Below are 26,663 nucleotides of genomic sequence, written 5' to 3' on the forward strand. Positions count from 1 at the left end.
TAAGATGTGTTTAATTATATTTACTAGTAGCACCTCTGTTCAGAATCAATTGAATGAATGACTGAACGTTTATTCAATTTGATTTAATACTTACAGAAATGTTGTATGCTGGTTCTAGAGTCACCGGTACTGACATCTTTCCTTGAAGATTTAATTTGGTTAAGTAAAATATCTTTTCTCCTAAAATTCTTTCTCTTTTTACACGACGTATACTGTATAGTCTAAAGCGTATTGCATAATTCCCAATCATCTCAGACTCAATATGATTAAATTTAAATGTCTCGGTAAAGACAGGGCAAGGACCACGCTGGATGCTGGTTTTTGCCCTCTGTTTCTTGATAGGAAGGAGAACTAGGTGTACTTGCCACAGACTTCCACTTGTCTTGCTATAATTTGGAATGTCTGTGACAGCTGTGACTGTTATCAGAAGCTTCTGTTCCTGTGAGTCATAGTCGAACGTCACATCCAAGGTACCATATTTAGCTTCTGGTTCTGGATCAAAAGATTTAGGGAGCTGTGATGATGATCCTTGAACTGACAGATTCTAAGTGAGTGAGACAAAAAAAAAAGTAGGTTTACAGTCATGCACATGTGTTCAAATATTTATATTGCTATTGATATATATGAATAAAAGTAATTTTCATATATCTATATCTATCATATATATATATAATTCAGTGTGTGTGTGTGTGTGTGTGTGTGTGTGTGTGTGTGTGTGTAGACACACAATATATACATACATACATATATATATATTTGTTTTCGTAGATTTTCATGGGTAGAGGTATGCAAGTTTTGGTGTATTTGGGTCTTTTCCCGTGTAAGATTGAGCATATCTTGATGACGTTTCGACGAGGTTCCACTCGTCATCTTCAGGCTGGTGTCTTCATCTTCGTGCTTGTGAGAGGAAATTCGTGCTTCCTCACACAAGCACGAAGCCAAAGACACCAGCCTGAAGATGACGAGTGGGACCTCGTTGAAACGTCGCCAAGATACGCTCAATCTTACACGGGAAAAGACCCGAATACACCAAAACTTGCACACACACACACACACACACACACACACACACACACATATATTCCAAAAATATCAAAATAATATCTTTCTTTGCATTATACAAAGTTTTTGTTTATTTCACATACAGAGCAATCAAACAATCTATTAAGGACAATATATGCACAGCAACAAAAATATACTTTTATAGATTGCAAAAAAAGTAAAATGGGACATGGGAAAAAGAATATCCAAAGTCTTATTGCATCTTAGAACAGAGGGGAAAGTTTAAAGTTTTACAGGAGATGTGTTTAAACCAAAGAGATGTATAAATTGATCATTTATTCTTTAAGTATAGAATAGAACATTTCGGGTTGTAACATAATAACAACAAAACATGTGCACATCTCTACTAATATATCTGCATATATATTTTATTTCACTGCCAATTGTTCACATGGCTTTTGATTTGTGGTGTACATTCTAAGTTGCTTAACTGTTGCAGGACAGAAACTCCATACCATTTGTTTGATCCTAATAAAGATATGTACTAGGCACTAGGGAATGCAATTTTCTTAAATTCTAAATGAAATATAGCATTTTTATTTTGTATTTTAAAGTTAGAATGAGGGCTTCTTGATTTTTAGTTAACTTGTAGAATTTGGATTATCATTATTTATGAAATTAATTAATATTGTAATTTTTGTGTTGACATAAAGCCTTATCTAACAGTTCTAGTTGCTGGAAGACAGGAAGACTCTTCTAGTTAAGAGCTGCTAGCTGACATATTCACGCAGCTATTTCACTGTTAGAAACATGCATGTTGATTCGCAAAGCAGCTTCAAAACATTTTTTTCCTATGAAAATTCATTGATGCAAAACATCTCCTCAAAGCTCTGCGCAGCCCTGATGATTACTATGTTTTATAATCCATGGTTAGAGCAATCAATGTATTCTGATTCTGAATGATAATATTCCCCTTCTATGGATTATGAATTTTTCTCTCATGAAGCCACACAGTTATCAAAATTTCACATAGCTGCAGTATTTGTGCTGAATATAAAAATGCAATAAGGAATAACAAAACACACTGTTTTTAACAAAATTATACTGATTGCAATAACAACAAAATAAATATAAATATAAAACAGAAAATTGCATGGTCAAATTTGGTCAAATTGGTTATTACATAGAAGCAAGGACCACAAAAATAGAAAATTAAAAGAAAAATTAGATAAGATTATATTCACAATAAAACTTTTATGTGAATAGCTTTTAAAAGTTAATGGTGGTGATAATCTGAATTTTGTGTCTATGAAGCAGGCAGGCAGGTTTAAATCATGATTTTGCATATATAAACAAAAGTGACAGATTTTGTATAATGTAAAGCCATTTTGATACAAATGCTGGATCCTACAAATGCCTCTGGATACTTGTATGAATGACAACTTGTCCAACTTTCCTTAATTCCTTGAGTATCTTTTACAAAATATGCATTTAGAGGAAGGAAAGAAAAATAGGCCTAATTTTAAATGAAATATTGTGAAGTTAAAGAGTGAGTATGTATGTATGTATGTATGTATGTATGTATGTATGTATGTATGTATGTATGATAATTTTGTCTTCTTAAGGCTGAACTCCAAATCTCAGCCTGTATGTAAATGTAAACGGTAATGTTTTATCTACTTCAGCTTGAGTTCTGGTGATTTTGTGGACATACCTACATAGATTTTGAGGCAATAAAGGGAAGTGGTTTGCTGCTGCCTTCTAACAGGATATTTTATAATTTCCATTCTAGTCTATAACCCTGGATTTTCAGGTCTCTCCTATCCAAGTTTTAACCAAGTCATACCCTCCTTAGCTTTTTGAGAATAGCTCAAGTCAGCTGGTGTGACATCCTACTGGGTTGCATATTATGCAAGAGGACAGAAGTAAGCAACATTTTGTTAATACTTGTCTTAACAGGTGTTAAGAAGACAAATACCATATAGTCAACAAGATTTTGTTGTATTATTTTTGTTGCAAATTGTGATAAATATACAATCTGGCATAAAATTAAGAACTTTTATGAGTTTCCTGTTCCAAAATGGCAAGAAAATGCACCAGGAAAAGAGGTAGAGCAGTGGGGGCACATAAAGTAGGGAAATGTAACTCTTAGCTCAGGAGCTCTATTTATCCTATGGTATATTTGTACAGGGCCTATACCTTAATACTTCAATATGAACACTCTAAGACTTTACTATGCACTACGAGCATTGCTTTTACACTGGCCTTCTTTTTGTAAACAGAAAAGACCTTTGACATCTCTGTTAACCTGAGAAAAAATGTTTAATGAGGGTTTTTTAAATTGTTTTTCAGAAAGCACATACGTAGGTCAATCAATGGATATCTGTCAATACATAATAGAAAAGAGCTTAAAAAATTCATGCTTCATTTTATGCTAAACAGTTTTGGGAACTTTTTTTTTTTTTTACCTCTGGGCTAAGGACAGCAGTACTATCACTAGGCACATCTTCTTCATATCCTTTGTTATGGAAACTTTCTATTTCATGCCCGTTACTTCCTTCACTTGGGCATTTATAAGAACATCTTGGGCTGTTGCTGCACTGAGAGAATTCACATTTGCTCTCACCAACTTCAGAAGGTGTACAGGAGAGATGCGGAGAGCCACTATCATCCATGTATGGTGGAGGCTGCAATTCATCAAGAGGAGGTGTTTGTCTCATTCTTTGAATACAGTCTGCTGTGAAGAAATGACAGCATAGACTTTCATTTTGTAAGTAATATGACTAGAGGGTAGGCAAAGGATTTGTTTGGCTAGACCATATTCAAAGTGGGGTTCTGATTTAAAAAGAAACACATTGAACTTACTCCATGTAACTTACTAAGGCCTGACAGATCCAGATACGTGTTGTTTGCCCAATCTTCCAAAATGGTCCACCTTTGCTAATTTTCACTGCTGCTAACAGTTTTGTTCAACTATATTTTGACCTTGTATATGAAATAGAAACCATTAGTACATTCTGATATATTTTAACTGTGCCTTGAATAATAAGTTTGCACCTACCCTGTTTCTCCCAAAATAAGACATCCCCTGATAATAAGCCCAATCGGGCTTTTGAGCGCATGGCAATAAGGCCAAGCGCTTATTTCAGGGTTCAAAAAAAATAAGACAGGGTCTTACTTTCAGGGAAACACGGTATCAATATGTATAAAGCTTCTTTGACTATTATTATTTAGCGCATGTCCTGATCCTACATTCAGTCATAGTTTTGATTTTGCAAAGTATACTAAAGATTTTTGTCTTTATGGCAAAACCCACACCCAAATGATCATAAATGATTTTATTTATGCTATTAATTAATTACTGAAATGGATCAACTGAAACATTTTTACCCAATTAAAAACATAACTCTGCATAATAAGATACTTTAAAATGTATACTCATTGAACTGGCATTCCACCTTCTATCTCCATTACAATAAAAGGGCTGCATCTTTTAAAATAAATCGCTTGATATATTACACATAAATATGCATATCTAAAAACAAGAATATAATTTCTTTCAAAATCATTTTTTTTTTTTGCTTTAATTTATATGTTGCCCTTCTCCAGAGACTCAGGGCGGCTTACAATGCGTTAAGCAATAGCCTTCATACTTTTGTATATTTATACAAAGTCAGCTTATTGCGCTCACAATCTGGGTCCTCATTTTACCTACCTTTGAAAGGATGGAAGGCTGAGTCAACCTTGAGCCTGGTGAGATTTGAACTTGCAGTATTTGCAAGCAGCAGATGTTAATTACAGTGCTTTAGTCCACTGTACTACAGGCTCTTTTTTTTTTAATTTCTTTTTTAATTTTTTAAAATTTCTCATCAAATTAATTAGCACATTAACAAAGATATAGTTAATTCTTCAATTTAACATTAAACAAAACTCAAATAATCTTCCAGTAATTTATAGTTTGCAAATCAGTGTGGCGTACCATAATATAGTTTAAAGCAGGAGACACAGAAGGTACTCTAAGAAATAATCAAGCAAATCTATATGGAGAAATCCATTTAAGAATGCAGAACATTTACCATTCTCCTACCCATTTACAAGCAAACAAAAAATTTAAAAAAATCATTATCTAGGATTTATATAATGAGAGTTTCAACTAAAATATTTGAGAATGTTTATTTTTTGAAAATGTATGTACTGTCAACAATAACTGACTCCTAGTGCTGGCCCAGCCCAACACTAGATTTATTCACTTGCCAATAAAATACATTCAAATACAGGAACCAAAATCCAATTTTTATTCTGTACAAAAGAACAGAGATGTATTGGAGCAGGTGCCACAAAGCAAGTGTGCAGGTTTGCAATTTTGCAGCATACTTATACAGTTTTAGGCAAAGAAGATAAATGGCTATGATTATTATAGGTTAATGCAAATAGCAAGTCCCTGCTTAACATCAGTCGGCAGATAATAAAAGTATCTTTTCATTATCTAAGTTCTTTACCTCTGGGTGTGATCTTTACTGTTCATTTACTAATGATGAACTTTCATGACCGTGGCACTTTCCAGCTCTTTCTGCCTATTTGACTCAAGTTCTTGCAGTTTTAACTGTCATTCTAAAAGAGGGCTAAACTTTTCAAAATGGCTTCAAGCTACTCCATCATTGGCACTTTACAAATGTTAGTCCTTTCTAAAATTTGCCTGAGATAATACTCCAGAAAACGTCCATTCTCTGGAGAAAAAAAGAGTATGAGAAACTATTAATGATACTAGTCAATTTTGGAGGGTTGTGAACAAGTGTTTATTTATTTTATTAATCAAATTTGTACAGCTGTCCATCTCACCAAAAGTGACTCTGGGTGAGCACAACAATCAGATAAAAACATATATATAAAAACAACAGATATAAAAAGGTAGAAAATTACATTAAAAATAAATAGTATAGAAAAAAATATTTTTTCTGCAGGAGAAAAATAATGATCTATAACTATTAGCATTAATGTTTAAACTGTAATCTCCATACTGTCCCCTCAATTTAAAAATGTTCAGTTGTTCAGTTTTTCTTTAATTTTGTCTTCCATATTAGCTCCTTCCAAAAACAGAACATTAATGTCAATTATTTTGTATGCCTCGCAGTGCCCCAAAGGTCTCTATCATCTCTTCCTATTTTTGTTCTAATATTCAGTTTTTGCAAACTATTTCTTTTTTTTGTTTGTTTCATTAACATCTGCAAACTGTTTCCTCATTATTGTAAGTACCGGTAAGTCAAAACTTTTAGCTAAAGAATAGCTATATCAAATCCCATTTTGCATATTAACTTAAGAGGTTTTTTTCTTATTCTTTAAATTAGTATATGAAGACATACATGTTATTTATTATCATCCTGTTTCTATCAACTACAGTTCTTTAGCACTGTACAGCTTGATTATTTCTGCAAGTAATGCTTTGTAATCAGGCCTATTTTCATTCTCAGTGGCATACTCTGATACCCCTGGCCTCCCTTTTTCTACTATTCTTTCTATGCAGCATTCTTCATGTCTATTTTTAATCTAACCTAAGTTTCAAAAGTTTTAATCCTTCAGGGGCTTCTAGCAAATGTTAAAACAATTTAAATAAAACATAAAATGAAATACATGTTTAAAAATTGAACAATATCCTTTATTCTGAAATATTAAATATCCACAGAGGTTTCTATGCTATGCTACACCAGTGTACTAAGTGTAAATGGAATTTTCATATTTTAATATTTTTGGTGTTCATCTCACCAAATAACCCTGCTCTGTATCAAGTGTACAGGATATCAATGATAAATATTTAATGAAGATATGCAACATTTTATTTCCCCCTTTCTTTTCAAACAGAAAAAATATACAAGTGAAATTACACAAGTATATGCAGATATCTTATAATGAAAGAGTTATCTCAGGTTCCACTTGCAAAAGTTTTACTTATAAAATCTATTTTCCCAATGAAAATAATAAATATGAAAGACAACTTACAAAGTGAGAAAAATCAATATGTGTTGTGAGAAGTGAAAGCAGGTAATATTGTGGTAGTTGTAACTTAATAAGCAAAAACAATTTAAGAATTATCCAGAAATAAGTTCCACCTAGGGTCAACGTTGGCAAGCTATAGTATTACAAGCCAAATTCTACCTCAAATCTGATTTTTGAAATCTCCAAAGCTGTCCCAGATGTGGGTGCTGCAATTTAATAAGAGAACACAAAACATGGATAATGTGGTTTTATGTGATTTTAATTATTTAGCTGTTTAAAAAAATAAGATAATTTTTAATATTCAACAAAATCCTTTTAAGTGGTTAGAAAAAAAACAACAAGAAAATCCTGGCTACTGTATATACTTGTTACTAGTTTCACTTTTTTTCTGGAGAAACTCCAGTGAATGAATAAAATATATGCAAAAGCCTACTTAGAGGAATAAAAGTCAAAATGGGGATGTGTTTAGCTATTTTTTGTTTGGAAAATCTGCTAAAATGTAAAAAGTATAACAAATACTATGACAGTTTCTTATTTCTTTAACCAAAGAAATTAAAATTTAGTTTTTTTAAAAAAAACTTCACCAAAAGCTAGAAAATTAGTTATGAAAGACATGATATAATAAGTTTTTCCATTACTTATCAATTCTATACTAGGGAGAAGAAGGAAAAGAGAAATTGGCAGAATGAATGAAAAAGGAAGAGAGAATAAAGGAATGAGGGCTGCTTGGAGCTTTCTGAGCTTGGTGGTTTTCTTGAAGATTTGGTACCAAACTAGGTAACATTATCAGTGCTACATATTATCATATTAGCATTGAATTTGGTAATGAAACATCTGCAAGAAAACCACCAACCTCAGAGAGCACCAAGGATTCCACAGTTCAATCCTGAGCTACAAATATTCTATTGAAAGGAACAAGGGCAGCCATTTCAGTGCAATTCATACAAAAACTACCTCATTAGTGAAAATATTGAAATTGGTAAGAAGTGTGTACTATGTATGATATGAATTAAACAGTTTAATTTCCAGTTCATTTTCTTATCCCTAAACTTTCTGCATTAAATGTGAAAATATTTATTCTGCATCTAGATTTTAGCACACTCTTTCCCCACTTCACTCACAGATATTTACAAACAAAATCAATTGGATCTTCATCACCAATGCAATTAATTAATATTGGCTAATTAGCAGCAGGGAAAGTCAACAAGAAGGGGGAAGAATCTTGGGAACATCTCTCCCGAAAAACCTTAGCATATGAATCTACATTAAGGGTATTGTCAAGAACTTGCTCTTGTAAAATTTATATTTTGTAAAATAATATATGGTATGTAGGTTTGTCCCTCAACCCTCAATTAAACTTGCAAGAAACGATTTCATTGGTAGAAAATGTTTTGATGCGTAAATTGAAATCACTGTTTTACACAGCTTGTAAATCAAGCCATTTGAAGGTGGTTGATGAGTAGCTTAAGTGCTAAGAAATCTGATAGTTACAGCTGTAAAATGTGGGAATAATGATTCTGAAATAAACAAACAAAAAGATTTTATTCCATTTATAAGCTAAGTGATTTTATATTTTATTAAAATGTTCCAATGGTCTCTTATGACCAGTTTTATTTTTTTCATTATAATATATTGTTATATTTTGGAACTAATCTGGCAACAAAAAGACAAAAACAAATGGATTTTCTTTCCCTTAGTGCAAGCAAAGTAGTATATTAATCTGCTCTAACAAATTTTAAAATGTTTCCATTGCCAATTCTATGCAAATATCAACAAAGACGCAAACTTATTTAACCAAAAATTGTGAAACAATATTAGATAAGTATTTTCTGTAGTGTCTCAAAGGCATAATGACTACTCACAATATTTTCTTCTGAGTATTATGGGGAACATTAAACTCCTCCTCTTTTCTTTATATATATTCAAAAGTTAGGGAGGAAAAAAATTGTAGTTAAGTGAAAGAACACGGTAATATGAATGAGATGGAATAGGTATTGCTAAAGGTATTGCTGAATGTTGTCCTCAACAGATATATTAGATATAAGGAAGAAGTATAAGAAGCTTGAGAAATACCAGAGCCTGAAAAAGAAAGTAAAAAGGATGTGGAGAATAAAAAAATCAAAGTGGTCCCAGTGGTGGTAGGAGCCATTGGAGCTCTGACTCCTAAACTGGCAGAGTGGCTCCTACAGATCCCAGTAACAGGGTCAGAGTTCTCTGTTCAGAAGAGTACAGTGTTAGGAACAGTTAAGTTATTACAGAGAACCCTAAAACTCCAAGGCCTCTGGTAGAAGACCAGAGATTGAGGAAGACATATACCACCATGGACTGAGATTGATTATTTACACACACAAATTCCGATGAATATTTTATATAATCCTAATTTTCACGCTCACCAAAATAGCAGGACATACTATCCCCATACTTTTTCATGCAGACAATGCTGCTATTATATCATGGACCCCTATGAAACTTAAAAGAGCTATAAGCAAGAAAAACCATCTTGTACCTAATTTCAAAACAATTCAAAACAATTTCTAGTTTTTGCCATGAGAACAAAAGCTGGATAATAGAGGGGAACTGGTTCAAACAAGTCAGTATCTTCAAATATCTCGTGATAGTCTTCTATTCCAAATTATGAGTACACATGATGAAGCACATCTAGTACCTAAGGCTATTAATACTGCATTTGTTTATTTGTTTGTTTGTTTAAATTTCAATGCTCTTTTGTTGCTAAAGGTGACCAATTTACTACCAACTTCATTAAAGCAAAAGCTTTGGCTCAAAACTTAGAAGGGGTGCAAATAGAAATTTATTCCAAGAAGAACAAACTGGAGCCAGTGCAAATGAAATGTTTAAGAACTCTCTCTTGTGACCCTAACAGGAAAGCCAACATCCAGATTAGATTGGAGATAAGAGTGCCTACAATTCAAAAATGAGCTTGGAGGCTGATCAATTCAGTTCTTCCCAACAGGCTTGCCACTTATAAACTAGAAATTGGTGGCAGAACAAAAGCCTACAGCATTTGGACTTTCAGTACTATTTTTAATGTTTGGTGGGGGGGGGGGGGATCAGGTTTAGCAAACACTCACCCAAATAATGAATGATATGGAATATCATGCTGAATTAAATAATAAATAAAGTCCCAGAATAACAGAATTTGGCTGGTAATGGGTGTATGGTAACTAGTGAACTATTTACATACTGTCACCTTCCCCCAAGCTGAGAAAAGCATTCTTTATACAGTACTTAGATACATCCTTGCCCCTACATTGCTGCAAAGCAGATATGCTAAAATTCCATTAACTGAGCATTTCTGGCATTTCTGGCGAGTGATCTTGAGATAAAGATATAATACAGAATAACAGACTTGGAAGGAATCTTGGAAATCTTCTGGTCCAATCCCCTTCTCAGGCAGGAGACCTGATGCCATTCCATACAAATGGCTTCCAATCTCTTTTTAAAAACTTCCAGTAGAGGAGCAACCACAACTTCTGGAAGCAAGCTGTTCCACTGATTAATTGTTCTCATTGTCAGGAATTTTTTCCTTAGTTCTAGGTCAATTTTTCCTTGATCAGTTTTAATCTGTTACTTCTTGTCCTGCCCTCAGATGTTTTGGAGAATAGGTTGATTCTCTCTTCATTCAAAGGGTCTTCATCCCAAATTGTATAACTAAAGGTCTGTAGAGATTCTCAGTCATCCAGCTCAAGAGGCAATTGGACTTTCCTGTTGTTTTTTTCTTTGAACATGTTTCAACAACAAGGAAAAAAAATAAGAAAGTCCAGTTGCCTCCTGAAAAAGTAGGAGACAACCATGACCTGGATGACTGAGAATCTCTACAGACTTTTAGCTGTACAATTTGGGATGAACACCCTTTGAATGGTGTGGGAGTAGGAATGGATTTCAGAGGGGGGGGAATGGAGACTACAGGAACCAGGAGCACTACTCAGGTGACCCAGAGGACATAGATAAACCTCCAAGTGCTTCAACGACCCTCTAAAAGGATGCAAATGATTAGCTATCTGCAAGGAATATAAATCCTTCCATTTTCCACTATTCTCTCAGATCTGAAGAAGCTTCTTGGATGAGAAGCAAAACGTCTTCAGAGGAAAAAAATAACAAGAAAGTCCAGTTGCCTCCTGAAAAAGCACTTTTGGGACAACCATGACCTGGATGACTGAGAATTTCTACAGACATATGATTCAGTGATTCCCAGGTCATGTCTGCCAGATCCTTCAGATCTCTGGGATATAATCCACCTAGTTCTGGTGATTTGAACTCATTTAGAGTGGATAGATGTTATTTTACAGTCAGCCATGTTTGCTTAGTTCACCCCAGTTATGCAAGCATGCTGGAAGACTGGACTAGCAACTTGTGAATTTATTTTAGAAGATTTGAAACTGCTACAAGACTCTAATAATAGAGGAGGTTTTGGGTTGCCAGATTGGGAATTGTATTACCAAGCATCAGCACTTACGTGGTTAAAAGAATGGATAACTCTGAGACACAGACAATTATTTTGGAGGGACATGATCTGCAACTGGGGTGGCACGCCTTCCTATGGTATGGGAAAAACAAAATACACAAATACATCCGAGGACACTATATTAAAAATGTTCTGTTCTCAGTATCGGCAAAAATTAAGAAAAATACTATTTGAAAACACCAGTCTGGCTCTCTGTGATGGAGGCATTGATGTAAAGAGATTTTGAATGAGAAAGGAGAACTGAAAAACAAACAGGAACTGAATAGTCAAGGGATAGATTTAGCATGGTGGTTGCAGGTACAAATACAATCAAGATATGAGAAAGACATTAATACATATGGTTTTTATAAAGAACCAACAGAATTGGATGAGATTTTAACAGGAACTGATGAGAAACTAATTGAAAGAATTTATAACCACTTAATGAGCATTAGATGGAAGAAGAACAAGTAAAGGAAACAATGATAGTGTGAGCTAAAAACTTTGGTTATTCTATAGAATTGGATAAATGGCAAAAGCTGTGGGATAGAAATTATATATTAACAATGTCTACTGCATATAAAGAAAATTTATATAAAATGTTTTATAGATGGCATTTCCCACCAGCAAGACTAGCTAAGATGTTTAAAGATATGTCTGCAAAATGTTGAAAGTGTAATCAGATTCCAGGCTTGTACTACCACATGTGGTGGACGTGCCCAAAGGCAAAAGCATACTGGACAAAAATACATACTTGGATAGAAAAAATGATAAAGGAACATATAGATCTAAAATCAGAAATATTTTTGTTGGGTATTATATCAGAAAAATATAATAAAGGGATTATGTATCTAATACTACATATTTTAACAGCGACTAGAATTGTATTTGCACAGCATTGGAAAGGTGTGGAGATCCCTTAAGAGAAGATAATAGAAAAAATACTAGAATGTGCAGAAATGGACAGACTAACACTTGAAATTAAAGAGAAGGAAGACATGGAATATTCTGAAATATGGGATTTGTTTTATCAATGGTTAACTAACAAAAACAGAAGTTTCAATGTAAATTATAAGAGAACTAATTTTACTTTGAGAGAATTATGACATCTTTACTATTAATATGAATTAGTATTAACAATTAATAAGTATTATTATTATGATGAGAAAACACTGTTATTGTAGGACTACTATTAAGGAACATTATTACTATAATGATGTTGATTGCTCCAACTAAATTGTAACCAGACAACATACTGTTTATATAGATATTGAAACTGTTGCTCTTTCTTTATATAGCAAAAATAAAAAATTAATTTGTAAAAAAATAAAAAAAGATTTGATATCCTACATCAGTCACTCAATAGCTAGGTTTTGTACTGCCTCAGTCAAAATACTAAGCTGGTTATAATGATAACCTTCCTTGCTTCCTATTTTATTATGCTGCACTTTTTTAGATTATAGTTATGTATTTCAAAAAACATTATTTTTGGATTTTGGTCTATTTTATAATGGTCTTAGGTTCATTGTGCTTTAGTCTTATATAGCATTAATATTATCCTTGAGAATAACTCTGGTATAAATATGCTCTAATATACTATCACAATACTCTCTGCTGCTATGTGAGGTGTTTTTCGGATTAGGGTTGTAGTTTTATATTTTCTATTTGTTGGCGACAGATTTTATTTTCCTGGGATCCAAGCAGATTAGGACTACAGCCAAGAAATTAAAAGACACTTGCTCCTGGGGAGGAAAACCATGGCAAATCTAGACAGCATACTAAAAAGCAGAGACATCACCCTGCCAACAAAAGTGCATATAGTCAAGGCTATAGTTTTCTCAGTTGCAATGTATGGCTGTGAAAGTTGAACCATAAGAAAGGCTGAGCATCAAAGAATTGGGGACTTTGAACTATGGTGCTGGAGAAGACTCCTGCAAGTCCCTTGGACTGCAAGGCGATCAAACCAGTTAATCCTAGAGGAGATCAACCCTGACTGCTCTTTAGAAGGCCACATCCTGAAGATGAAACTCAAATACTTTGGCCACCTAATGAGAAGGAAGGACTCACTGGAGATGACCCTAATGCTGGGAAGGATTGAGGGCAAAAGAAGAAGGCACACAACAGAGAATGAGGTAGCTGGATGGAGTCACTGAAGCAGTCAGCGTGAGCTTAAATGGACTCCAGGGGATGGCAGAGGACAGAAAAACTGTCCATGGGGTCACGATGGGTCTGACACGACTTCACAATTAACAACAACAACATTTATTGGTCTCTTATTTTACTCTGATAAAAAATAAGATTACTATGTCTATGGTTTCTATCAGTTCTACTTATTCAACTTGTTTAAAAAAATACAATTTCCTTACAAACTTGCTAAACATGTAGAAAAGCATAGTTCTGGAAATATTCAAAAATAATTACATTAACACTTTATGCACTCAAATTCATTTGAAACATAAAGGCCATGGTTTAACCACATAGAATACAGCACTTTGCTTGACTTATACTGAGAAATACATATTGTAACATCACTTTAGTTAATGTTACAATATTAAGAGGTGATCACACAGCTGCAACAGAATTAGTTTCTATAGCAACCAAGAAGAAATAATGTGATGAAGTGCATTGTAATGTATAAAGATGGGTTCTTTACAAACAGGATTATTTTGATAATTCTTAGCTTGGAATTTTTTTTTCATTAAAATATTTCCTCTAAATTACTCTTCTATCTTTTAGATATCCCAAAGATGCTTTTCCAAAAGGCAACTGGACTTTCTTGATTTTTTTCCTTGAAAACCTTTTGCTTCTCATTCAAGAAGCTCCTTCAGTTCTTTTAGATCTTTAAATCTGGTTCAGCTGCCACACATAGTAGCTTGCAATTTATTTTCTCTCAATTAAATTCAAGACATCCTCCTCCTCCCTAGTGAGGCACTATCTTGATGGGACTATGGGGTTTGTGCTTTCTGAAGAAGATGAGAGCAATGCCAGAGGTTCAACCATACTGCATATGTCTTATCAGAGGTTCCAGACAAAGAATGTCTCTCCTATAAAAATATATATATATATGGTGAGATACAATTACAGAAACCCATGACAGATCAGTCATCACTATGGTCAACAAGGACCATGGTAGGTGTTCAAGCTCCCATTGTCACATTTGGTGGCAAAAGGGTTACAGGACTGAGGACTGTTGGCTTAGCAACATGGGCCAGCAGGTGCAGAACTACTGTGGAAAGGGCATTTACTCATCACAAATAGACAGAGACCAAAAACAAAGAAATAATTATCTGTTATAACAAATCAAGTCCAATAAGAGAGTATTTGAAATGAATGCACCAGTTCTGGAAAGAACAACATCTATAATAATAATAATAATAATAATAATAATAATAATAATAATAATAATAATAATAATAATAATAATAATAATAATAATAATAAAAAAACGGAACAGAGACTAGCTGACTAATAATATGAAATAAAGAATTCACTGAAACAAAACAGAATAGAAAGAATTGCAAAGATCTACCCAGGGCACAAAAGAAAACTAATTAAAATGCCCTCTAACTAAAGAAGTAGAAGAATTGAAAGAGAATAACTGAGTATCTGGAACAGTGCAGAAACAATTGAATAAGGTTGATTACACTGAAGCTTGTTCCAAAAAACTCAGCTAGCACAAGCGTTAAAAGATGCCAATACTGTAATATCAAATATGAGGACCAATTCATCACAAGAAGGAAACTAACTAATGCATAGCACAGCTGCAATTATAATTGAACACCTAGGAAGAAGGAGGAGGAGGAGGAGGAGGAGGAGGAGGAAGAGGAGAAGAAGAAGAAGGCCAACTAGTGCATCATCAAAGTGGAAGTTCAAGCTGAAAAATAAATTCAGCAAGCTACGACCAGATCCAAGCAAATTAGAACAAATGAAAGAAAAGAAGGTGAAGAACCAAATAATACCTATTTTTTAGATGATATTTCTTTTAGGTGAAATGAAAGAACTTGTAATAACAGCAGAAATGGTGGAAAAAAGAGCAAGGAAAATCAAAACTTGATCAATACCAGGTGAAGATAAATTATGTAGTCTTTGGTTGAAACATCAACTCATTACTAAGCTTAACAAAATTATTGCAGGAATGTGAAATTGAAGATGGGTTAACATCTGGCAAAACCTACCTGATAATGAAACAAAAGTGGCAATATCAGGCAACTATAGATCAATTATCTACTTATCAACAACTTTCATATTACTAACTAGGGTGGTAGTCAATGCAGTTCAATAGCACCAAGTTGAAAACAAGAACTTCCCACCCGAGCAGAAAGAAAACTGCCCAAATACCAGAGGAACAAAAGATCAGCTCCTAACTGACAACATGACTTTGGAAAATTACAAGAGAGGGAAGACCAATTTGAATGTAGCTTGGATTGATTACAAGGCATTAACACCCTGTCACATAATTGGATAATAAAGTGATTACAAATAACAGGAGTTAGTAGAAACATTAGTATTACATCAGAAACATTGATGTAAAGATAAATGTCTCAGTAGAAGACACAGTTGTTGGTCAATGGTGACAACATAGGAGAGATTAATAAAAGGATATTCCTAATAAAAATGAATCTTTTAAGGACATTATTACCATTACTGTTTGTCATTGTACTAATCCCTCTGTCATCAATACTGAACAAATCAGACCATGTATATCAAACATCAAAAACATCTGCCAGCTATCTCATCTCCTTTACATGAACTATCTAAAGTTACATAGAAAAAGAACATCTGAAACAGAATTGCTGCTCAACACTGTTCATATATACAGCCAAGATATTGCAAGGGAAATGAACAAATGTGCTGTCCTCACCATCAACAGTGGTGCAGCAGACTAAAGTGCTGTTAAGTAGCACCAGCTGCCTACAATTACTGCAAGTTCAAATCTCACCAGACTCAAGGTTGACTCAGTCTTCCATCCTTTCAAGGTAGGTAAAATGAGGACCCAGACTGTGGGGTATAAGCTGACTTTGTATAAAAAAGAACACCGCTTAGGGAAGCCGAAAGCCCTACTAAGCAGGTATATACAAAAGTATGAAGGCTATTGCTTAACGCATTATAAGCCGCCCTGAGTCTCCGGAGAAAGGGCGGCATATAAATCGAACCAATAAATAAATAAATAAATAAACAGGGAAAAAATAGTGAAAACAGAAGAAATCAAGATGCCTTATGGAAATAACATCAAGAGACTGGATTAAGTCAATCACTATAAATAACTCAGAATCCTTCAATTGACAATATCAAGCACATTGAAATCAAAAGGTTAGAAGTGAGTATACATCATTGGAGTAAATATGTTAAAGTCCAAAGTCAGTGGAGGAAATAACATCAAGACAATTAACACCTGGCCAATTCCAGTAATTAGATATACACCTGGAATAATGAACTGGGTTGAGATAGAACTAAAGCCCGTGACAAGAGCAGAAAAATAATGACAATAAATCATATCTTTTATCCACACAGCAATGTTGATAGGCACTACTTACTGATGAAAATAGGTGGGTGTACACCAATAGTTGAAGAAGAAAAAAGGGCATTAGATGAATATCTGAAAGACAGTGAAGAAGATGCACTGAAGCTAGTATACCCTGAGGGCTTACTGAGTACTGGAGAGACCAAACTAGCCTACAAGAAAGACTAAATGAAAAACAGAAAAGAGACATGGCAAGGTAAAATATTACATGGCCAGAACATTTTTTTAAAAATAGCAGGCAAAGCAGATAATAATGGCTAAAAGCAGGAAAATTGAAGAAAGAGACAGAGAGGCTAATTCTGGTTGCACAAGATCAAGCCTTAAGAACAAATGCATGCATGTATAAAGCCAGAATTGAGAAGACAGCAACAGACAGCAAGTGCATCTCTGCAAAAAGCTGAAAGAACAGTGGACCACCAAGTTAGCTGCTGCAAGAAGATTGCATAGATGGCATGACAAAGTAGCAACAAAGGTGCTTTGGAAGATCTGCAAGAAATATTGTTTGCCTGAAATCAGAATAGAGCTGGAAGGGACCTTGGAGGTCTTCTAGTCCAACTCCCTGCTCAAGCATGAGTCCCTATATCATTTCAGATAGGTGGCTGTCAACTCTTTTCTTAAAAACCTCCAGAGATGAAACACCTACAATTTTTGACAGCAAACTGTTCCATTGGTTAATTGTCCTCACTGTTAGGTTTCTCCTTAATTCCAGGTTTCTTCTCTCCTTGGTTAGTTTCTAGCTATTGTTTCTTGTTTTGCCTTCTGGCGCTTTGGAAAATAAGTTGACCCCTCTTCTTTGCAACAGCCCTTCATACACTGCTATATTACCCTTAGTCTTTTTTTGCAGACTGCCCATACCAAATTTCTGCAACAGTTCTTCATACATTTTTCTCTCCAGGCCCTTAGTTAGCAACTAATCATCTTTGTTGCTCTTCTCTGCACTTTTTCCAAAATCTCAGCATCTTTTTTGTAATGTATTACAAGGATTGTACTAGCTTTTCTGGTTGCTGCTGCACACTGCTGGCTCACATTTAAGTGATTGTCCACTAAGACTCCAAGATCCCACAGTTATTGGTTTTGAGCCAGGTTTCACCTAATCTGTACTAGTACCTTTGGTTTTTCCTGCCTAGGTGAAAACCCTTACTTTTCTCCATATAAAATTTCATGTTGTTGGATAGGGCCCATTTTTCAAGTCTGCCAAGATCTTTTTGGATCCTGAGCTTGTCTTCTGGGGTGTTGGCTATTTGTCAGATAGTTAAAAATCCATCTGGTGGTGATGCTGTCTATTCCACATTTTTCTAGTTTGCCAAGAAGTAGATTATGGTCTACTTTGTTGAATGCCTCAGTGAAGTCTAAGTATACTATGTCCACAACATTTTGCTGGTCTACTAATTTAGTCACTTTGTCCAAAGAAAGAAATAAGATTGGTTTGGCATGACCTGTTTTTAACAAACCCATGCTGGTTACTAGTTATAACTTTTGTCCCCCCCCCCTCCCCATATCTTCCCAGTTATTGATGTTAGGCTTTTTTTTTTTTTTTTTTTTTTGAAGATGGGAAGCACATCAGCTCTTTTCCAATCCTCTGGTAGTTCCCTGGTGCTCCAGGATTTTTTAAAGATATGGTACAATGGTTCTGAGGTAACATCTGCCACCTCCTTCAGAATTCTGGGATATAAACCATCAGGTCCCGATGATTTAAATTCAGAACAGACAGGTCTTCTCTTACCATTTTCTTATTTTAATTTTTATTTCTAGTCTGTATTCTAGTCTATGTTTTTGGTAGGTTGATCTGTAGTTTCTTTTTGCGTGAAGACTGATGCAAAGAATGAGTTAAGCAACTCTGCTCTCCCTCGACTGCCTGTTACTTCCTTGCCATTTTCTCTCTTTAGTGGATCGATTGTATTCTTGACTTTTTTCTTGTTATTTATATGTTGAAATAAACTTTTTTTTTATTTTATTTGACTTTTGTTCCAAGTCTTTGTTCTTCTGAGCCTTTGTTTTCCTGACTTCATCTCATCTGATACGTATGTGTACAAACACACTTATATAATCTTATATACTAATAAATTGGCTTGCTTCTAATATATACCGTATATTTAAATAGCAAGATTTTAAATTTATTTATGAATCTATTCATTTTTAAAACTAGTATATCTTTAGGCTCTTAAATGCCATTTAAACTGGCACATCTTCTTGTTACCACAATTAATTACAAGCATATGTCTAAGCCTTTTATGAATTTTGCCCTTATAATGTGACCCATTACTGTGGCTCACTTTATCCCCTTGAGTTCTGAAGTATCTTTGGAGTTGCCATGGATACCAGTGACATGCTTTCTCCCAAACTGCTTTGTGTGTCTTATCAAATACTAGAAACTCACACAGGAGGAATCTGAGCCATCTATGTTTTCTGCTCTCTTGATACCACTCCTTAAATTTGCTACCCCCTCTCAGAAACAAGCTGCACAATACCTACTTAGGTTCTAGATTAAATACATCATAACTGTTTTTGTTTTAAAAAACAGAATTAAATAGATTTCAGAGATAAAATTGATAACATTGATCCCTAATGTGCCAATTCAATGAGAGATTGAGTTTTTACTTTCAATACTGCTGTTTCTTTTGGTAGTAATTTGTGAATTTCAGAAATAACAATGAAGTTCTCAAGTAAAATACAAGCAGCGTTCAGTTTAAGACTCAGTTTAGAACATGGGTCACCCACCAATCCTACTTATAAATGTAACAGCATAGAACATTTTACATATTATTCAGTGGAACAAACTTAACAGATTCAGATTCATCTTCAACAAAATCTGCCTTTTCAGGCTATATTCTGGAAGCCAAAATCATTTTCATCATTCTTTGTCTTCCAAACTTTCTTCTAAAAGCAGAGGTTTTACCCAATGTTATTTTCATACCTTTTAGAAATTTTGTTCTCTTTCTCTTAAAGTTAGATACTTCTCAGGGGTATCTGAGTGGGACAATACAATTAAGGTGGTAGCTGAACCATACAATTGAATTCCAATCATTTTTCCACGCACTTGTGGAAACCCCTGATCTTCCTATACTGATTTGCAAATTGATCCTAAAACTACCTATTACATGCATCTTCTATAAAATATGGATAAGAAGAGACAACATTTATGTATTCATTTATGCTTTATGTCACCCTTCAAAAGCAGATTATAAGAACATTTGATGATCTGAATTTATTGTATATAAACAAACAAGAATAGTTAACCTTCTAGATTAAATTGCAACAGATGGTTTATTTTATGTAGCTATAGCATTTGTGAAGAAAGCACACACTTTGTCTCTTTCAGGGTTACATGAGTGGCGATCATTTTTTTCAGATTCAACAGCTGATATATCTAAGAATGCACTCTAAATAGTAATCCTCATTGTATTCTACAAGATTAACTCTCCAATACAAAAATGTGTGATATTTTAAGGCCTAAGGGATACACTTGGCATCTGAATCACAATGAAAAACAAAACAAAATCTATAGTTAATTTAATTGTATTTACATTTCATTAAAATTGAATTATTTCTATGGTATTGGTTACTCCAGGGTATTTCATGATTCCAGAACTGTAAATTAAGAACTGTAAATTTAATGGCTACTTTTTGATGGGTTTGGAAAATCATATCAAAGGTTCTATGAAGTCCCAGGCAGGAACATCTACAACAAGCCGATTTTATCAAAATACACAATAGGCAACAGGCTAGCACAATAAAAATTCTGTCTCTTACATGTGTACATTGTGATGCAAGTACAAAAGGGGACGAGTTTGCATTACCACGTGCTCATATACATTTTTTTCATTTGCACTATGGATGTCCATACCCCAAGGCCTCAGAATGTATAACTGTCCTCTATTAAATAACCTGATTAATCCATAAATGGATAATAGCATAGTAGCAGGCAGGTGTACAATGATTTGTCCACCATAATGAAGTGCTATGCTCACTACTGAAATCAAAGAGTTAACGTACTTTTCAGAAAATAAAGATGATCTCAAGACCATTTCAATTTCTATTTGTTTTTATCTTAATCAGTTTTAGAGCATATCTAAATGCAATCAGCTTTTTGGAAGTTGTCATTTGCATCATCTGCATCCAGCTAATGAGTAAATGTATTTCCCGGATTCATAATGAATGTATTGAATAATTATTATATTAGGGATTGGTAAAGTGAAAATTTATTAGGACTATATGAAATTTGGATGACACTGACATTACACTTAAGACTGTATTAGAGTTACTTAATATACAATTGAAGTTTGTCAGCCTTAGAACATGTAGCTAAAATTCTTCTGCCAGCTCTGACTGGGGAAGTGAAATGTCAAACAGAATTAAAGATAGAAAAACTCCAAAACCAGGTTGCCTTGAAACCTACAGCCACTCAATCTTGACAGGCTGAAACCTATTTTCCTCCGTTCAGACCCCCACAGCCTCTGGGCCAGTGGTGGGTTGTCCCCGGTTCGGACTGGTTCTATAGAACCGGTAGTGAAACTGGCAGGAGTTCCACCCACTGACCCTGATGTCATCAGAAGTGATCTGTGCATGCGCGAGTGAAGCGATCCCGTTGCGAACCGATAGTAAAGTTAAGTAGAACCCACCCCTGCTCCGGGCACGAAGAAAGGACCTTGGTAACCCAGGGCAATGATATATAGTTGGCTATCATCAGCATACTCATGATCGTGCACTGTCAACAGATAACTTTCTTCTGAGGCTTCATGTAGATGGAACCACTATAACATTGTACCTCCCAATTCCCTGAGCCAGCTCAGGAGGATACTATGAGCAATGATATTAAATGCTGCTAACAGGTTGAGGGCCAAGATGGATGCACTATCCCTATCCTAACCATACCAAAAGTCATTGACCAGTCTTGAACAGTACCATCTCAGTACTATGACCAGGCCTGAATCTTGACTGAAAGGAATCCAGATAATCTGCCTCTTCCAGGTCCTACTATAGCTGTAAACTGACCACCTTCTCAACAACTTTTCCCAAAAAGGGATTTGTTAGGTCCAGCAATATCCACTTATGGAAAAGACAACCAACCGACTCTGACAAGGAGTTTGTAACAGTCTCTTCCCACAGATAAGCATTCACTATTATCTGGACCCAATCACCTGTTATGTCCTAGAAGAACATAATCATCCAGGAAAAACAGGGGTCTAAAAAAGCTGAACTCACAGCTCTAGGGACCCTGTCCGCTTTATCAGGACAAACATTTTCAAATTCCTCCCAATTCATAGGACCTCTATAATCTGAGTCCAACTGCAAGCAAATCTGAGCAATTTAATCCTCACTGTGACATTGCAGTTGTTCTCATCACCCCTCCTTATCTTTATCTCTAGTTTTTCTGATTTGGGGAAAGAGATCCAACTTCTCTTGTGTCCAGAGGCAAGAAACGATTATCCCTTCATCCTACTAGAACTACCAGAGAGCAGATAATAGTCACCTGGATAGTCACTCCATATTCAAAATATTGGTAGTGTTCAGCTTTCTATTCTTTCAGATTTACATCTAACTAAATATATACTGTTATGAGCTCTATTTTTATCTGCCACTCATACAGTATACTTAAAATTCTGAGCATGTTTACATTATCCAAACAGCAGGCTAATGGATCTCCAAAGTAGGCAGTCATGCATAATTCAAATAAGTATCCTAAGGCTTGCAACTTCAAGTAAAAAGTGCTTCTAAATTAGGTAGGGTGTGACTTTAACATTAAAAAGTGTAACTAATTTTCTTCTTTATCTGACAAATTGATGCATTTTGTAAAGAGCTGACATTAATGTGCAGTATCCATAAAATGGTGCATTTGTACCTTTCTGTTAAAGTGATGAACTGCTACAAAATAAAGTAAACATGATGGCTGTAAAACGAATCAACGAACTCTAACTATTCAAAGTTTAAAATAACTTAGCAAGTAAAACAAAAAAGGACATTTTAAGAAAGCACTGTACAAATTCCTAGATTTCTGGATAGCCATAGAAAAAACAGTACATTCAAAAGTTCTGCACAACAATATGTCATTCAAATAATTTGCAAAAGCCTAGAATGTTTTTTTTTTTTTAATTAACAGAGGAAGTGTGGGAGGGAGAGGGTAATCCAGTTTGGAAGGCGTTACCATGGTCTTCCCTGTAGCAGACCTTATTTGGATGAAAAACTCCACTGATAAGAAAGGGGGGAAAGGGATAAGGCTCCATGCAAAATAGGATCTCCACTTGATTTAGTTTGGAATTGATTTGATATAATAGATCTGTGAAGAAGTAGAATATGGTCAAATAGCAATAGATAAATGGAATGATTTCACATTATTATTACTATTATTTATCATATGGCACATACCTTTACATAGAACTTGGTGAATACCAGATGTAGTAATGACCATCAATTTAGATTACTTTAAAAAGAATTTTATAAATCATATTTACTACTGAAGGTAATCAGTATTATTTTCAGTTGCAGTGGAAATAAACTTTTTGAGTAAGTAGGACTTTGATTTGATTTAGTATACTATCATACTAATGGCCTAGGTCAGTGATGGCGAACTTATGGCACGTGTACCAGAGGTGGCACACAGAGCCCTCACTGTGGGCACGCGTGCTGTCACCAGCTGCTCTTATGGTTTCCGACACACACGTGTGCTGACTAGCTGGCCTTCGTGCATGCCAGAGTGCTGGAAACCTAAAGACCAGGTGGCGGATGCGCATGCATGCACCAGCCACATGGGCTTTGGGTTTCCAGCATGCACATGCACACCGGCTCCCTGATCTTTGAGTGCGCTGGAGTGCCAGAAACCCGAAGCCAACATGTGCACCAGCCACCTGGTCTTTGGATTTCCGGCACTCTAGTGCGTGCACGTTCTGGTTTGGGCACTCGGTGCTGAAAAGGTTCACCATCACTGGCCTAGGTATTAACAGATCCAAGCACTGGAGACTATATTAAGAACATAAACTCAAAAATCTAATAGTGAAAAGAACTATTATAAAGAAAATAATTACTTAACTGCCTTGATACAAAGGCAGAAAAGTCACATAGTAAATGCAAAACAGTAGATAGCTGCCTGAAAAACAAAAACAGAAAAGCAACAAAAGGAGAATACATTTTATTAGGGCAAAGTATAATAAGTCCTTAATTTTCCAAATTGGATTTTTTGACCTCTGCTGTTTTCCAGCAAAAAATGATTTTAAAAAGTTTATTGGATAAACTTTATCCAATAAAAAGTTTATTGGATTCAGGCTAACAAACATGTGATTCATTTAATGACCACATCATTTGCTTAATGACCATGGTGACTCACTTGATGATTGTTATAAAACTGTCATAAAATTGAGTTGGATCACATGGTGATTCAACTTATAACCGCAACAACTTACAACCAAAATTCCAGGCTCAGTTGTGGTTGTAAGTTTGAGACTACCTGTATTTAAATCCTGTTGTTATTTAAACAACACTGTTTGTGTCCAGCAAGGTTAATTAATTAATATAATTAATTAATATATGTCACAAATAGACAATGTCTAGAGCACTTGTTGGAAAATACAGAACCTGACTATTATTGGAATGCTTTCAAAGTAGCTCTACACAAAAAAACAATTTAAAATGGAGTACAAAGGAATGTAAACATTCAAGTATCTTCCTGAACAAAAAATATACGGTTCCTTTGTGGTAAATAATGAATGACAAAGATGCCATTTACAGATCATGTAGCTTTTTTCATACACTGGTCACCAGTTCACTATACAGGGATTCCTTTAAAATTTCAGAAAACCACAAGAAATAATTAGGATACTGAAAAAGACATAGGGGGGAAAAAACCCCAGAGAGGAGCTGTACAGAAATTTAGACCCCAATATATGTGCATAGGTGAAGGGGACAAAATCTTTTTGGCTTCTTTTGACCCACATAATTTCTCACAAATTCCAAAATCTGAGCTACCATATTTTTCAGACTGTAAGACGCAGTTTCCCCCTCCCCCCCAAAAAAAATTGTTTAGAAATGTCAGTGCGTCTTATAGACCAAATAAGTCTATAAGTTTTTGGCCTCCCGAAACCACAACTGCATGTCCCGTTTTCACCAAAAATGGGCCGGGCAGAGGGTTTGGGAGGCCTGCAGAGTGCTCCTGGGGACCGGGGAGAGCAAAATTTGGACATGTGGAAGCCAAAAACTATTTTTTTTTCTTGTTTTCCTCTTTGAAATCTAGGTGCCTCTTATACTCCAGTGCATCTTATAGTCTGAAAAATACGGTAGTTCACCATAATACCGTCGTATAGTGCTTGAAACTCCAAATGATTTTGTGAGTCTTAAAAATCACATGGACACTATAGTCCTCTTCTGTTTAAGATATATTTCATAACTTCGAGCAGAGATGAATAGAAGTCAAACAAGTTGCTCAATAGTAAAAAGAGAAGTGAAGAAAGAAAGATTGCAGACATAATAATCCTTTACCACAGAATTAATGGAAGCTGACAGAATTTTTAAACTCCCCATAAAGGCATAGATTATGAAAACTGCTTGACTGGAATACAATTCAGCTTTAAACAATCTTCAAAATCTTCAGATCAATTACAATAAATAAGAGCTATGCAAGTGACTCCGATGGAAGGTGACCTAGTGTAGTAGAAATATTCTAATGTTCCTAACTATAAATACATTACAAATACTGTACCAGCGTTCTCCAAAAGCCTGCAATCTATTGTTGCTTTTAATTAAGACAGCTTGTAGCTAGAAAACTTCAATGCTGAATTGTTTGAAGGAGGGGGGGAAAGACAGTGGGAAAGAAAAAAGACACTTGGTTATGAGAAATGGTTATATTTGTTTTTTTTCTTTGCAAGTCTTTCTATTTTAAAATCTGAACTGTCATGAAAAATGTCTTAAAAGCATTTCAGATATCCCTTTGTTGTCTGATCTTTCATTTCATTGTTATTCTCATCAATTCTTTTTAATCAGGCCTGCTTCTGCTCCATGTAATAATAATGACTGGCAAATCTACAGTTGAAAGACTGTTTCTAAAGATGAAAAGTAGTTATTTTATTAATGTACTTATTAATTATTATACATGTTCCTATATAGATTTTGTGTGAAAATAAGGACATATAATTTATATACAAATTTATAATGCAGCCTGTCAAGAGTGATTTCATTTAAGGATTCGAATGCAAACTGAGCAAAACAATTAAAGCAGAATGCTATTTTAAACTCATTCATTTGAATTATATGCCAGTAGACAAATTAGATGTAAAAATATACTTTTGTTAGCTGAATTTTGGCTATATGTTCAAGAGCAAATCTAGTCAAGATACAAATAATTATCTCAGACTACTGAAATGAGAGCGCTACCATGAGACTCAGCAATGCTGCAAACCTTATTCTTCCTACATTTCCAGTTAAAAGACTGAGCTACTACCAAATAAATGTTGGGAAAGGGTGGTGGAGTGGCCAGAGGATATGATAGCAAAGGCAGGCTACCCCACTCAGTTAAAACCTATAATACTTGTAAGCATGAGATTAAGGTACTTGAGCATGAGATTAAAACAAACACAGTACCTGGGTACAATGCAGCCAAAGACCCAATAATATCAGCCACTATTATCCAAATTTAGGCTTTAAGCACTGATAGTATATACACAAATATCGCCAGATGGAATGCAGTTAGTCTTCAACTTGTGA

At 34.8% G+C, this 26,663-nt stretch overlaps 1 protein-coding gene across 9 annotated transcripts in view; it reads right to left on the minus strand.

Moving 5' to 3' along the window:
• Positions 1 to 26,663, minus strand: part of SYT14 (synaptotagmin 14) — an 86,834-nt gene that overhangs the window by 16,570 nt on the left and 43,601 nt on the right. For 5 of the 9 annotated variants that reach the window (XM_087883212.1, XM_087883211.1, XM_060692513.2 and 2 more), the window contains 2 exons: positions 3,471 to 3,739; positions 95 to 544 (listed from right to left, as the gene is read on the minus strand). In XM_087883212.1, the coding sequence (XP_087739338.1) occupies positions 95 to 544; positions 3,471 to 3,739 (719 nt within the window). The remainder of the gene's footprint in view (positions 1 to 94; positions 545 to 3,470; positions 3,740 to 26,663) is intronic. The other 4 variants (XM_087883208.1, XM_087883209.1, XM_087883207.1 and 1 more) reach the window with 1 other exon arrangement.

Source organism: Pantherophis guttatus, chromosome 1 (assembly GCF_059756535.1).
Source record: "Pantherophis guttatus breed Tessera chromosome 1, ASM5975653v1, whole genome shotgun sequence".
NCBI lineage: Eukaryota > Metazoa > Chordata > Lepidosauria > Squamata > Colubridae > Pantherophis > Pantherophis guttatus.